The 15,372-nt window shown below is 49.3% G+C and overlaps 1 protein-coding gene across 2 annotated transcripts; it reads left to right on the top strand.

Moving 5' to 3' along the window:
- Positions 1-771: 771 nt before the first annotated feature.
- Positions 772-13,684, top strand: LOC119180985 (peroxynitrite isomerase THAP4). Of its 2 annotated transcripts, none has more exons than XM_037432138.2 (3): positions 772-1,148; positions 11,953-12,046; positions 13,162-13,684. In XM_037432138.2, exons 1-3 carry the CDS (start codon positions 996-998, stop codon positions 13,632-13,634), a joined length of 720 nt encoding a protein of 239 aa, XP_037288035.2. In that variant the 5' UTR covers positions 772-995; the 3' UTR covers positions 13,635-13,684. The 2 variants fall into 2 exon arrangements, with proteins under 2 accessions (XP_037288035.2, XP_037288034.2); XM_037432137.2 differs by lacking the exon at positions 772-1,148 and adding an exon at positions 9,700-10,113.
- Positions 13,685-15,372: the final 1,688 nt, after the last annotated feature.

Here is a 15,372-nt window from a genome sequence, read left to right as displayed (position 1 = left end):
TCGGTTGGGTATGCTGGTAGATAATTCTTAGTGCTTGTATCGTCTCTTTTTTGCCGTTGTTCATGGTTTGCAATGACGTTTTCAGTTCGAAAAAAAAAAAGTGTCACATACAGTTGAGTTGCTCCAACATGGCACGATAGGACATTTACACGGCACACTGATTGGCGAAATCGGCCGCGAACCCTCAATCGCGCGCTCGACGCTCTCGAGCAGTGTGCTCTCGACTGTAAGTATGGTGGCGCCCTCTAGTATACCTGCCATAAAGTGCTGCTTTCCACCATGGCATCCGAGATGGCGCGCGGGCACGCTTCTCGTGGTGCAAGTTTTTACGCTAAATAAATTTCATAAATAACCATTGCATTTTTTGCAAAAGCATTTAAATCAATTGAAACATTATTCTCGTTTTTTAACGGTGAAAATGCGCTTTAAAAGTATCATAATAAGTATTGTGAGTCACGCCAATAAAGTAATGTGTTTGGATAGAGGAAGGAGTACTTTCTATTCTTCCTCCACCTGTGCTGGTAAAAATGACAACCATTACACTTCGGATGTGACAGTGTTGTAACAGAGTTGTTTGGTTGGTGGTCTCGCGGGCCAGCTTTTCGTATCAACAATAACTACGCATTCATGTAAACTTTCATCCCGGAGGCTATGCATTCAGCATTTTAGTGAGACCTTCAGTCACGGGGTGGCGTAGCTGTACCGTTGGTCGGAGCTTCATTTGGTGTCAGGGCGCCTCAATGGCAGCCTTCCTTCGTCCCTCAGTTGGCCTAGCTGATTGTATGTATGGTCTGCTCTGCGCCCGTCGCTGACGCCCACTCCGAGGAACGCGAATATATGACAACGAAGTTCCAGCTCACGGGGTCCGGACCGAACGTGCACCTTGAAACCGCAACCGGCTTGTGGGGCACGCCATTGCGTCCCCCACTGCCCGCCAAAGCTGCCGCACGTGTCAACCTTGCGCCACCGCCGCGCTGCGTTTTGAACGCCTCGAAATGACCGGGTGCTGTGTGCCGTTCTGTTCGAACCACTCCAGAAATGGTTGGAGGCTGTATCGCTTTCCGAGAGAGCCAAATAGAAGACTTCAGTGGACCGCCAACGTCAGTCGCGACAAGTGGCAGCCGTCATATGCGTCGAGAGTTTGCGAGGTGAGTATTGTGTGGGCCCGCCGGCGGCGCAGGCCTTTCAGGCGCAGCTGCCATTCTCGCGCCCATTTGTATTGTTGACGATACTTATAGCGCGAGAACAGAACGACGACGCAGAGACAAGAAGGACACGAAGGACACGAGCGCTTGTCTCTGCGTCGTCGTCGTTCTATTCTCGCGCTATAACTATCGTCATGTCATACGAACTAGGCCAAGCTGCCACACTTCTATGCATTGTTGCGTCGTCTCCATCGCTAGTGCGTAGGAGGCCATAAGCAGAGTTATTCAATCTGGACTACGAGATGCGTCTTTCAGAACAGCGGGCCCTGTTTTATCAGCTGATGTGCACGCTGCAGTGCATCGAGTGTTATGTTATAGTAACCCGTCTGGCGTTTCGTTTCGACACCGCCAAACATTCTTTTTTTGTCAGATATCCTCTTACGGGCACAAGTTCGCCCGAACACTGTTCAGTTCTCAAGTTGTCGGGATCCGCTAGGTGGCGTAGGGCGGTGAGGACGTGCTCACATCGCTCTCCGCTTTATGAAACGCTTTCAGGCGGAAATTTCATTCAAGTCTACTCGAAGAGTGCGTCATCTTTTCCGTGAAGTTGCGAGGACTTGAAGAACACCAAAATCTGGGACCTGGACCAGCTTCACGAGAAATGATCAACCTTTAAAGATACGACGTGCACGAACGCAGCTTACCGTATCACCGGCTTCGGTCGGCGGCGCCGGGACGCTAAACCGGGCGCGGTGCGGCGACGGGTGCGTCGACTGGCTCACCACTATTCGACCGACTTTCTCCGACATTTTCTGGCCGAGTTGGAAGTCAATGGTGAGTGCCATTTAACCTCCTTTTCGGACTATGCGTCTTGCGCAGAGGAAAACGGGGGTCGGCCCATTCCCCTGTTTCTACTGAGCATGCATGCATAAGGACGCCTAGAAATTCTTCGTCTACATGGACGTTGACGAAGACCCTCCCGGCGCATCTCTGGTGTCGGAGAATCAACCGAGCGACGCGAGTAGCGTCTCGTCAAATGACGAACCAAGTAACGACGGGCGAGCGCCCAGCACCGCGTCTCTCGATAACAAGAACGATGACGACGCGGGTCTGGCTCTTACTTGGACGGGGGACGGCTGGCACACCGTCCTTTCACGCAGAAGAAAAAATAACCTTAAAAAAAGCCAGAAAGAACCCGAGAAGGGACTAGAAAAGAAAAAAATTGCCCGCAGCTTCCCTCGGGGGAACACTGAGGAGGATGCGGAGCATATAATTGGTTAACGGGGTGTTAAAGTGCGACTTACTTGGGTCGATGGCTAAATTGGTTAACGTGGTTGTGAAATGGGGTGTTAAATTGCGACTTACTTGGGTCGATGGCTAAATTGGTTAACGTGGTTGTAGGAGGGGGTGTTAAATGAGTGAACACGTACACACGTATGCGAAAGGGCGGCGCTGGTCGAAGGGACGTCGATCATTGTGTTTGTGGATTCGTTGGAATTCATTTCACCGCGACCTTGGACGTCGACGCGCCGTACAAACCAACCGACGAGCGGCAACTGAGCGAGCGAGTGCCGACCTTGAGTATATATACAGCGCGACGGCGCATGCACTGTCAGCTGTCGAATGTTCGAGAAGGGGGAGAAGCGCAACGGCGCATGCGCGCGCGTCAGCTGCCGATGTTCTCGAAGCGTGACGGCGCATGCGCGCTACATTATACAGCTAGCGAATGTTCGTGAAGAGGAGAAGCGCACGCGGTGTGTAGAGGAGGAAGGGTGCACAGATGGTGGAGGAGTGAAGCGCGCGCGGTGTGTAGAGGAGGAAGGGATGCACAGATGGTGGAAGAAGGAGGAGGAAGCTTGCGGACGGTGCCGCACTACAAGCCTCGAGTATTAGATGCTCTGCATCTAAAACGAAAAGTCAGCAGGCCATCCGCTTGCCGACGCAGCACGGGACAGCCAAGTCAAGCGGGATTTCCAGCGCAGAAAACGCCGAGGACCGACGCCCCTTCCAAAGGAAGACATAAAGGTTATCCTGAGACGGCACAAGGGTCTCACAGTGAAAAATCTATACCGCACAAGGGCCTCACAGTGAAAAATCTATTTGGATCCGAGCTCTCTATGGCAGTGATAGAGGCCTGCCGGAACAGCTTTGGAGCAGAAAGTTTTTTGCTGCGGGTCCACCCCGGATCGAACATCATAATATTGTCCACGCCACACGAACAAGTGGCTGACAGGCTGAGAGAGATCAACCAATTGAAAATCAGAAGACGGATTCACCCCTTCAATGCGTACGTGGCCGATCCAGAAGACGTGCTGCGAGGCATCGTTCACGGACTACCACCCGGAACCACTCAGGCCGACCTGATGGCAAACCTACGAAAATGGACACAAGGGGTGAAGATAGAGAGAGCCAGAATGATGGGCTCGTCGAAGTCAGCAATAATAACTTTTACGGGTGACGTGCTCCCCAGGTGTGTCTATTTTATGGGTGCAGAGGCGATCTGTTATCCATACAAGCCTACCGTACAGGTTTGCAAGATTTGTCGATCAACTGGACACCGAACCGACGTGTGCCCGACTCCGAACGCCAATGTGTGCTCCAAGTGTGGGACGTGTGATCCTACTCAAGAACATGAATGTGCCCTGAACTGCGCCATATGCGGTGAAGAGCACGCTACAGGAGACAGATCATGCAAAAAGAAACTGAAAAATGTGGCCCCCCGAAAATCCCGAGTGGAGACGCCTCGAAGAAAAACAGAGTGCACCTAGGCCTAGAAGGATTTCCCACAATTTGAGCAACACCAGCAGAAACCTTCTCGTTGGTTCAGCTCAGACCGAGAGGAAGCGACGCTCCAGACGCGGCAGGCATCTAGATCCAGCTCCAGATCACGATCAAGATCGAGATCATCATCAAAGACCCCGCAACAGCGGAATATTAGCAAGCATGCGGAGGCCCCTGGCAAGCCAAACTTGAAAAAAACACCGAGCAGCAGCTTGGAAACAAGCTCCGCCCATGCCAGGAAAGAAGAAGCAGTGGCAGCAACCACTGGTCTGAGTACGCAGGACGTACAAAACAACCAACCAAACAAGGTGAGCTGGGCGAGTCCAGTGCCTCCCAATGTTCCTGCAACTGATAGCCCACAGTATAGGAAAATTCTAGAGGAGAACAAAAGATTAACACAAGAAATTAAACAGCTTAGAAGTCAAATGGCTGCGGAGCGGAAAGAGTATAAAATGGCCATCTAGTTAATGGAAATCAAATTAGAAAATGCAATTAAGAAAATACAAAACCCAGGGTCGATAGGCAGCCCCACCGTGGGCAATAAAGAGGCGCGAGAGCGTCTAGCCCACATGAAGGATAGTGCAGAAACGAGCGCGGAAACGATAGACGAAGACTCGTTCGCTAATCAATCAGAAAGCAGTGAACTAGTAAAGCGAGTGCAGACGCAGGTTCAAGCAAACAGGGAAAGCCTAGCTACATTACATAAACTTCTAGGTGATTTCTTGGCGGAAATGAAAACGTTTCTCGTAGAAGAACTGAAAATTCAGAGGCAGTATGTTAACGACGCTGTGGGAAGCTTGCAGAGGGCACTAAACAAACGCTCCATGTCCGCCCCAGGTATTGACAAACCATCCAAAGCGGGCCGCGACAGCATGGATACGACCATGCAGCATGGCCAAAAATATTATAAAAAGTGTAGAACATTTAGAGATTTGGCAGTGGAACTGTCGCACTTTTCACAAGCGCGCCGCAGCACTCCAAAATTACATAACTCGGTCCCAATTCAGCCAGACGTAATATTCCTGCAGGAGGTTGGGCCCAAGATGGTCAAACTGCAGGGATATTATTGTTTGCAAGATCCAAATTATCCCCGCGTAGCCACGCTGGTTAGCAAAAGCATTGCAGCAAAGGTTGAGCACATAGAAAGTCTGCGGATAAATCATCAGATAATCACCCTTCTTCCTCTGAAGGGAGGCAAAGTGAAAACCGTAATATTAAATATATACAGCCCTCCCAAAGAGAAACACGAGGACTTTGGTGCACTGCTTAAAAATGTCGTCGGTATTGCAGGGGCGAAAGATCGACTTGTGGTATTGGGCGACTTTAACGCACCTAGCACCACATGGTGTTATTCGAGAGATTCCCCTAAAGGAACACGTCTCGAACACTGTTGCGTTTCGCGGCGACCGCAGTCTGCGGGTAGCGGGGCCGATCGCCGTCGCTCCGTCGAGCCAAGGACTAGGGGAGAGCTTTGAGCAAACTTAACGGGTTTATTTACATCTTTACATGGAGTTGTCGAGATGACAGAAGAGAAGAGAAGAACTAGTGGTTTCACAAACCACGAGCGTGGTGGTTAAACTTTACATAGTTCAGAGCAAGGTTTAGAGCGACGTCCAGCACTCTGCCGCGTCGTTTTATGCCCTGTCGGGCTCCTCCTCTACGAGTCGACCACCAATCACGCACACACAGATGAGGGGGGGCGAGCATGCAAGGTCCACGTGAACACTGCACTTTGGTGGCGCCCGCAGGGCTCTTCCTCGTCGTGTGTGAGTCGAGAGTGCCCACAATCCTGGCCGCATACTTCAAAGAGTCCGCCGATTATGTTCGCTCAATTAGCGGGGCGATCCGCGGCAGCCGCCGCGGTCTCCCCCAGGAAGACGCCGTCCCTGTTGTCCTCTTGGTGGCGTCTTGGCGACACTACGTCTCGTACTCCGGGACAATGCCTGGCGGGCATAGGCAGTCAGCCGGTCGGCTACTTGACAATGGATTAAACAAGCGCCGATCATTTGAGAGGTGCCCGGTTCGTGGATTCCTCTGGGGAGAGCCCTTTGACCAGCGCCGTCGTCGTCTGCCGTTTAACGCGCCAACGATGCGTGACTGGCCCAGGCGGGAGATAGAGTGGCGGCTCCAAAACCCTCTTTGGCGACATTCCATCCCGTTGGCGCCGCTGTCAATCAGCAGGCGACGTCTCGTGGGGCCGGCCTCTGTTGCTTCCTCCGTCCAGACGTGGCGAGACTGTCCTTTTTGCACTAATCCGGCGTGGCAAATGACTCGCTGGGTCAAGGCATAGCCCGATCGCTACAACACGCCGTATCCAAACTAGGATTGAGCTTAATTACTCTACCCACAACACCTACGAGGCTGGGTAACAGCGTAAGTCGAGACACGTTCCCAGATCTGACATTCCCTCGTAATGTTAACGACGCTAACGGGACAAACCTGAAAGAGAATCTCGGCAGCGATCACTACATAATCAGTATTTCCCTCTCAACTCCAAAACTACGCAGGGTCATAGGAGACGTGGTGATCACTGACTGGGAAAGATACAGACGACGTGATCCCTCACCCGACTCTGTACCGGAGTCGAATTGGGAATGGTCAGAGTACATAATCTCAGTTCACAAACAAACATCTAAACGTATCGCAAGAACAGCAGAGACTCCTGCAGTCGACAGGCACCTGCTCCACCTATGGGAGAGCAGGCGCCGTATGCTGAAAAGGTGGAAAAACCAGCGACTCAACCGGAACCTTCTCCGCAAAATCGCTGCTTTAGGAGAGGAGGCAAATCAATACGCTAACAAAATTGCAACTGAGGGATGGATCCAGTTCTGCATTTCACTACAGGACACTCTGAGCATTGCGAAAACTTGGGCCATCCTAAGGAACATGCTTGACCCAGAAAAATCAAAATCGGCCTCGAACAGAACAGTACAACGAATAATGCATGATTTTCCTGGCACAGAGGAGGAGTTAATACAAGCTCTTAAGGGCAGATCCATAGGAGAGAATACAGATAGTTGCAGTATTGAAATGCAGTACACTGGTGCGAAAAACGAGAGACTCGACGCCCCAATCACCACGGAAGAGGTCTTTGCGGCTGCCCAAGCAGCCAAGAGAAATTCTGCCCCTGGTTCAGATCAAATCACAAATGCAATGATAAGGAACCTCAGCTATAAGGTTATAGAGGCACTGACAAACCATTTTAATGACAACTATTGGCTCAAAGGGAAGATACCCGAGGAATGGAAAGTAGCCAAAATTATTACGATACCGAAACCCGGGAAGAAGCCATCCCTGCAGGCACTCAGGCCCATATCTTTCACGTCATGCATGGGAAAGCTTTTCGAAAGGATTATTCGAAATCGGCTCCAAAACGTTATAGAGGACAACGGCCTTTTTCCAGCCACTATGCTGGGTTTCCGCAATGGCCTCTCCACTCAAGACGCATTTCTCCTATTAGAAGAGGAAGTTTTGAGCTATATACCTACAGGAGGAGAACATCTAATACTAGCCCTTGATTTAAAAGGAGCATTCGACAATATCTCGCGTAAAGCCATCCTAACAGAATTAAACAACATGGGATGTGGGACAAACACCTACAATTACATCAAGGCATTCCCCACAGAAAGGCGGGCTTCGATAAGCGTAGCAAAAGTCACGTCAGACGCTTTTGAGATGCCAAACAAAGGTACCCCTCAAGGAGCCATCCTCTCTCCCCTGCTCTTTAATATCGCCATGTTAGGACTCACGCGAGCTCTGGATGGAGTTCCGCAGTTAGGATACACTCTCTATGCGAATGATATCACCCCATGGGCAACGCGTGGGTCTCTAGCTAACAAAGAGCAGACACTTCAAGAGGCTGACACAGCAGTTGAAAACTTTGCGAAGGCAAGCGGGCTCAGCTGTGCCCCAGAAAAATCTGAAATTATCAGGGTACATGGAAAAAAATACAAAAGTATCGGAAGCATTGACATAAACATTGAAGGTGTCAAAGTACGTGAGGTGACCGTCGCACGTATTCTGGGTTACTTGGTTCAAAGTAATGAACGAGCGAATCATACAATAAACATATTAAAATCAGCCACGAAACAAGTTGCACGAATGATCCATAGAATAACATACCACAAACAGGGCATGAAGGAAGGAGACACAATTAGATTAGTACAGGCACTTGTACTGTGTAAGGTTACGTATAGTCTACCTTTCCACGTGTTAAACAAATCAGAAGAAGAAACCATCGAGTCTATAATTAGGGGTGCCTACAAAGTGGCCATAGGGCTACCGGTAAGCACACCAACTACGTCGAAAACGGCCGGGATAGTGCAGCTATAGTGCAGCCATCGCCGCTAAAAACACACAGGAACTTTCAAGCAGCTCTTAAAATGGACAACTATGTCTATCTAGCGGAAAACATATCACGCCTTTCCAGAGGCGTTGATGAGAGGCCTTGTGAGACTCTTCATGGCTCACCTCCGAGATGTCTTGCGCACGGCGTGTATATTGAAGGCCATGCGACTCTCGCTTTAGATTACACATTGTGTGTGTGTGTGTGTGTGTGTTTGTGTGCGTGTGCGTGTGCGTGCGCGCGCGCGCGCGCGCGCGCGTGTGTGTGTGTGTGTGTGTGTGTGTGTGTGTGTGTGTGTGTGTGTGTGTGTGTGTGTGTCATCAAACGCTCGCGCGTGCGTTTGTGGGCGTGTGTAACAAAACATAATAAGTATGCACATAGTGGTTAAAGGCCGCACTATGGACCGGATTTCGCTATCGCATTCAACTCTTAAAGACGAAGCATAAGTATAGTGTACACTATAGCATAAGGGTCGCCCAATTTTATTCAACTCGCGATGACGAGACACCAGTAGCCACATTATTTTTCGGCTCAACGCTGCTGCACTTAGGCCGTAAAGCATAAATTATCGATTGCAACATCCAGCGGTGAGCGAAATCACCCGAAAGCTTCAATTAAAACAAACGTTACAGGGCGCACAAACTTTTGTCACCGATGAAAAGACAGAAAAGCTAACTTCGGTTGGGCCTAGCTCGTAGATAACTCTCAGTGCTTTTATCGTCTCTTTTTTGCCGTTCTTACTTGGTTTGCACAATCATTTTCAGTTCGAAAAAAAAAAGTGTCACATGCAGTTGAGTTGTTGGAACGTGGCACGATAGGACATTTACACGGCACACTGATTGGCGAAATCGGCCGCGAACCCTCAATCGCGCGCTCGACGCTCTCAAGCATTGTGCTCTTGACTGTAAGTAAGGTAGCGCCATCTAGTATATCTGCTACAAAGTGCTGCTTTCCACTATAGCATCCGAGATGGCGCGCGGGCGTGCATTCTCCATCTCGTAGTGCAAGTTTTTACGCTAAATAAATTGCACAATTAACATTTGTATCTTTCATAGAAGCATTTAAATTAATTGAAACATTATTATTGCTTTTTAACGGTGAAAATACGCTTTTAAAAGTACCATGATAAGTATAGCTACTTTTGAGTCACGCGATTAAAATAATGTGTTTGGATAGAGAAAGGAGTACTTTCTTTTCTTCCTCCACCTGTGCTGGTAACAATGACAAGTATTACACTTCGGTTGTGACAGTTTTGTAAGGGAGTTGTTTTGGTTGGTGGTCTCTCGGGGCAGTTTTTCGTCTCAACAATAACTACGCCTTCATGTAGGTTTCCATCTCGGAGGCAATGCAATCAGCAGTTTAGTGAGACCTTGAGTCACGAGGTGGCGCAGCTATACTGCTGGTCTGGGCTTCATTGGGTCGCAGGGCGGCTCAATGGCAGCCTTCCTTCGTCCCTCAGTCGGCCTAGCTGATTGTATGTATGGTCTGATCTGCGCCCGTCGCTTACGCCCGCTTCTAGGAACGCGAATGTATGACAACAAAGTTCCAGCTCACGGGGTCCGGACCGAACGTGCACCTTGAAACCGCAACCGGTTTGGGGGGCCCGCCTTTGCGTCCCCCACTGCCCGCCAAAGCTGCCGCACGTGTCGACCTTGCGCCACCGCCGCGCTGCGTTTTGAACGCCTCGAAATGCCCGGGTGTTGTGTGCCGTTCTGTTCAAACCACTCCAGAAATGGTTGGAGGCTGTATCGCTTTCCGAGAGAGCCAAACAGAAGACTTCAGTGGACCGCCAACGTCAATCGCGATCAGTGGCAGCCGTCATATGCGTCGAGCGTTTGCGAGGTGAGTATTGTGTGGGTCCGCCGGCGGCGCAGGCTTTTCAGGCGCAGCTGCCATTCTCGCGCCCATTTGTATTGCTGACGATAGTTATAGCGCGAGAACAGAACGACGCCGCAGAGACAAGAAGGACACGAGCGCTTGTCTCTGCGTTGTCGTCATTCTATTCTCGCGCTATAACTATCGTCATGTCATACCAACTAGCCCAAGCTGCCACACTTCTACGCATTGTTGCGTCGTCTCCGTCGCTAGCGCGTAGGAGACTATGAGCAGAGTTATTCAATCTCGACTACGAGATGCGTCTTTCAGAACAGCGGGCCCTCTTTTATCAGCTGATGTACGCGCTGCAGTGCATCGAGTGTTATGTTAAAGTAACCCGTCTGGCGTTTCGTTTCGGCACCGCCAAACATTCTTTTTTGTCAGATATCGACTTACGGGCGCAAGTTCGCCCGAAAACCGTTCAGTTCTCAAATTGTCGCGTCTCTGCACCTACGTTCAAAGACTGTTTCACTTCAACGTAGCGAAATTGTCTACCAGTTACACGCTTCGGCGGCGGCATAATGCGCATGGGACCCGGCGCCCGCGGGTGCACATAAAATGCGGCCATCTTGTAATACATGATAGACGCTCGGAGGTTTGCTGGTGATGATGCCTACTGGTATGCACCGTTTTATAATTGTTAATATTTTATGGATGGCGGTCTTGTGGGAAGTCAGCTGTTTATGCCGTGGAAATAACATACTTTCTACAGCAAGACAATTACAACATAACAGATAATTTATCAAGGTCACTTTTCATTTAACGTTGCCAGAGTACACCGTTGCGTTTCGCCGTTGCTTGTCATTGTTTTACCCATGAATGGCGTTGACGACTGTAGCCGATGAGGTGTTTCGTTACGAAGCGAGTGATCATGTGAAGGATGGAAAATTTAAGGAGGGATACCTTGTGAAATAATTGTATGTCATGCTCGCTGACACCTGGTTTCGCTTGATCCCATTTTAGGGAAAGGGCCCGTCTGTAGCGTTGCGTAATTTAGAGATACGTCACTATACGATTGCGATCCAACCACCCGCAATCGAGGAAGTTCCTTGGTTTTTATTAAACGCTCTGCCTTCATGCTTCTTAGTCAGGACTGAAAGTTTTCGGGTTTACCTTCACCTATGTAAAGAAGTAAAGGAGATGAACTATTTAACTGATCTTGACTGACCAGTTTCAAAAACTGCGCTCTTCTAGCGGTCAGAATGTTGTCAAATGATTTATACTCTATAGATAATGACTTTGACAGCTTCATTGATTGATTTATATGTTGGGTTTAACCTCACAAAACCAACATATGATTATGAGAGACGCCGTAGGGGAGGGCTCCGGAAATTTCGACCACCTGGGGTTATTTAACGTGCACCCAAATCTGAGCAAACGGGCCTACTACAACATTTCCGCCTCCATCTGAAATGCAGCCGCCGCAGCCGGGATTCGATCCCGCGACCTGCGGGTCATCAGCCGAGTACCTCGGCCACTAGACCACCGCGGCGTGGCGCGCTACAAGGACTAGTTTGACGGCCCATCTACTAGGAAGAGTTAAGTCAAAATTAATCATTATCGCTCCCCGGAAAATGACGATCGCTTGACTCAGTGTTATTCTGTACCCATAGGAACCCAATGAATCGATAAGTAAAATTTATTTTCGTTACCGAATCGCTCGTGCCCGAGAGGTCCCTTTATCAATGGGAAGCTCTGGGTTGCTGTGGGCTTGTCGGCTGGCTCTTCGTGTGGTACTCGTATGGGCGTTGTCCATGACTTTCTGTAGCATAAATCGTAATTTTTTCGCTTTTTATTAACACGCAGATTCACTTTCTGGAGGAGAGCTTCGAGCAACACCGCGCCGATGGCTGGAGAAAGCTAAAGCCTAACGCTGTGCCGACGCTGTTCCCACGGAATAGTAAGTGTCGAATCATTTGGGGCCATTGGCGGAACAAGTGCGCAGCGACTGTTCTTGTTGCGCCACACACATATGCGCGATTTATTTGTGCGAACTACACGTGATTGTTGTATGTACCTTACTCAACATCCGGCACCTAGAGTAGCCAGCCAGGCGATGGACCAGGATAATATCTCTGGATTGATACATCCATTATCTATCTGTCTTGTGCCACATTTATAATGTTCTCCCACTGTAAAGGTGTGAATCCGTGTGGTTCATGTGAGGTCTATACTTACTTACATTCCTATGTACTAGTCACCGTTCTGTAATCGTGTTCCATCTAAAGTCAACCTCCTTGCTCAAGGCAGTGTGCGCTGCTTTCCGTCACAGGTACCATGGGAATGCCTAACTGAGCCGCCAGTAAAGAACAATACAACCCCACTTCTGGCGACGTCAGCGCCTCGCATACCGCGGCTGGTTTCCTTGTAAAACTTTTAATCGCCGTCGGTCTGACCACGCCCAATGCCGGGCAAATGGCTCTTCCATATTTCACCAAATAATCTTGTTCCACCAAAGAACCTTGCTTCGGCCACGCTATTCCCTGCAAACTACTTCATGAGCTTCTATTCCCGTAAACTTTTTCACTTGACTTTGTAGCTCCCTCTCGCTCACACGCCTTCATTTCGAATACAGTCTCTCACAAGAACGCGCCACCAAGTCTACACTGTTAATATTTATGAAGAGGAACACAATCAAGCGCGTGGCCTATACGCACTACGGAGGCGGCTTTCAAGCGGGAGGGAGATCAACCACAGCCTCTTTTCCCGTCATCTAGTGGCGAGCAACATGACCGGTCATTTGGCAATATGGAACTGGCGGAAAGATTGCAACCCCCTCCCTCTTCAAGTGGATTACGGTAGAGGCCCCCAATGACCAGTTCTTTTGCTCACCACCAGATGACGCCAAATGATGCTATGGTTGCTCCCCGCTTGAATGCGCAGCAAGCAGTCGCCGCAGCGCGGAGGCCACGCGCTCCCGTGTTTCCTTTCATAAAAATTGACAGCTGCACACTTTCGCTTCAAGCGCTACGGAGGATCGCACGCCGCCAAACTTTCTTTTTGACTTTTCTGCAGAGCCCGTACGCGGCAGAAAGTCACCGAAACTTGCAGCAGGAGCAGCAACGACATCTGGAGCGAATGATGGTTCCGTTCCCACCGAAGCACCGGAAGGATTCGCGTCGGCAGAGGTGGAGGTGCACATGTTGCCATCCTCCAATGGCAACGATCCGCCTACGCGACGGAGTCGCGCCAAGGCACGGCCGGCCAGGACAAGGAGGACGACGCGGCGAAGGACTGTTACGCAAAAACGAGACGTGCCGAACGCTGTGCCGTCAAAATCACTCTGTTCAAAAAGTTCCTGCGTTGAATCGCGAGAAAAGCTGGCCGACATGACCAGAAGACACGATGAACTAGTGGAGGCTTACGCGGTCGCGAATTCAACCGTTAACGCGCTTAGGAGCAGGGTTGACAAATTGGAGAGTACCGTGGAAATTCTTCGACAGCATCTACGGCATCGCGAAAGTGAAGACTTGCAACCGTCACCATGAGATATCAACCAAAGAAGTGTGTACATCCAATAAAGCTGGCGTTTAGGTTACCTGCGCTATGTTTCCTATCATCCATGTATACGTCTTTTCACAAAAGGCTCATTCCAAGCGCTACCCTATTCTCATCAGAGCCCCGGTTGAGAGGCATGACTCTTCCCCCCCCCCCCCCCCCAAATAATAAAGCACTTCCGAGGCATTGACGTCAGCTCCTGTACATTGCTCCTGTACTCCGTCAGCTCCTGTACAGTGGCGTTGCCAGGGGGGGGGGGGCGTTGCACACTGGGCCCGTGCCCCCCCCCCTTCAAAAAAAAAAAAAAGAAATCTGCTTGCTTACGCCCCTGCACCCGTGCCTTAGTTCACAAAGGCTGCGTTTCTCCTATCCTATAAAAGAGATCTCAAAGCCACCCTGACAAAAGATGCGTACACGGATCAACGGTTTGTTAGTGCAGGCGGAAAACCGCTACAAGGTGCTTAGTCCACAAAAGGCCCGAGCAGCACTGTAAATAGCACCGTTAACTGCATGAATTGTTGCGTCAAGATTCATCACGTCTCTTTCCTTCACCCCGTCTTCGCGCAGTTTTTTCAACTTTTGAGTGATGGACCAACCAGCCTTTCGCCAATTTTCTGTCTTACCCTGATTCCTGCATTTCTTTAGCAGTAATATAGACGTACAAAGTGAGCAACAAGCTCCGGGCCTTACTCCTCCTCTTCCCCCCCTCCCTTTTTTTTTTCAAAGCACATGGATTGTTCGCGACTTGTCTCTAGGTTTCGTCTCTATCAATGTTAGAAGTCTGACCTCGAGGGGAAAAAAAAACAAAACAGGGCAAAGTTTACGAGGTGCGGACGTGTTATCCTTTCAAGAGACAAAAGTTGAATGGGAGGGTGGGGATCCGGAGCATGATGCTACTTTTTACGTTGAGTTATTATACCGTTGTAAGTCTCGCAAAAGGAATATCGGCAGGCTGAATGCTTCTCGTTGTAAATGTTCCGGAATGGAGTGGGAACACTACTTTTCTTGCGACTGAAGTCTAATAGCTATTTGCGAATTTACTATAATTCAATGGCGTATCGTTTACATATATGCGCCAAAAGTGGTTGTTTTTTGCAGAGGCAGCATGCATGCTCGATTGGATCACTGAGAGCGAAGAATATATAAGAACCATCAGGTTTGTGACAAAAGCGTTGGGCTGTCATGTCAAATACTTAGTGATTCCGACCTGGAAGACGTAGCCGAGTGCTTCAGAACAGGTCGTGAAGTTTGCTCTACACATTTTCAGGGCATCAGCCATGCTCGCCTGGAGAGGGCATACATGACAAAACTATAATTTCACGGTGAAACCCTTTTGCTTTAAAGACCGCTGTCTTGTTCAGTGTGATGTCGAATAGGAACAAAAGGAAAATTATTTAAATTTTGCATTTTAAAAGCTTAACTCGAAGCTAATTTATATGACAGCGCTTTTAGCGAATGCATGATTGAAGGAGTTAAGAATATTAAATTGAATTACGACTGTGAAATTGGAGAGAAATGGGAACGTTGAAAGCAACGCGTTATAACGAGTCGTCATGTAATCTTGTGCTCTAAATTACAAATGCAAAAATGAACTCACGGCGACTTTCCAGCAAATGATAGCGCTAAGGTAAACATCCAGGCGCATTTAAAGACGGCATCTGAACTATATAAAACAAAATCGAAATTATCGAACAAGAACGTCACCGAGGAGCACTCATTTGGACAAAT

The sequence above is a fragment of the Rhipicephalus microplus genome, chromosome 10 (genome assembly GCF_043290135.1).
Source record: "Rhipicephalus microplus isolate Deutch F79 chromosome 10, USDA_Rmic, whole genome shotgun sequence".
NCBI classification, from domain to species: domain Eukaryota; kingdom Metazoa; phylum Arthropoda; class Arachnida; order Ixodida; family Ixodidae; genus Rhipicephalus; species Rhipicephalus microplus.
This window is presented reverse-complemented; position numbering and strand designations above follow the sequence as displayed.

Excerpts from the sequence above, each read along its gene's own strand:
- LOC119180985 (XM_037432138.2), top strand. The coding sequence starts at position 996 with ATGACCGGGTGCTGTGTGCCGTTCTGTTCGAACCACTCCAGAAATGGT. Across the intron at positions 1,149-11,952 it reads ATGCGTCGAGAGTTTGCGAG|ATTCACTTTCTGGAGGAGAG; the intron begins GTGAGTATTGTG and ends ATTAACACGCAG. Across the intron at positions 12,047-13,161 it reads GACGCTGTTCCCACGGAATA|AGCCCGTACGCGGCAGAAAG; the intron begins GTAAGTGTCGAA and ends ACTTTTCTGCAG.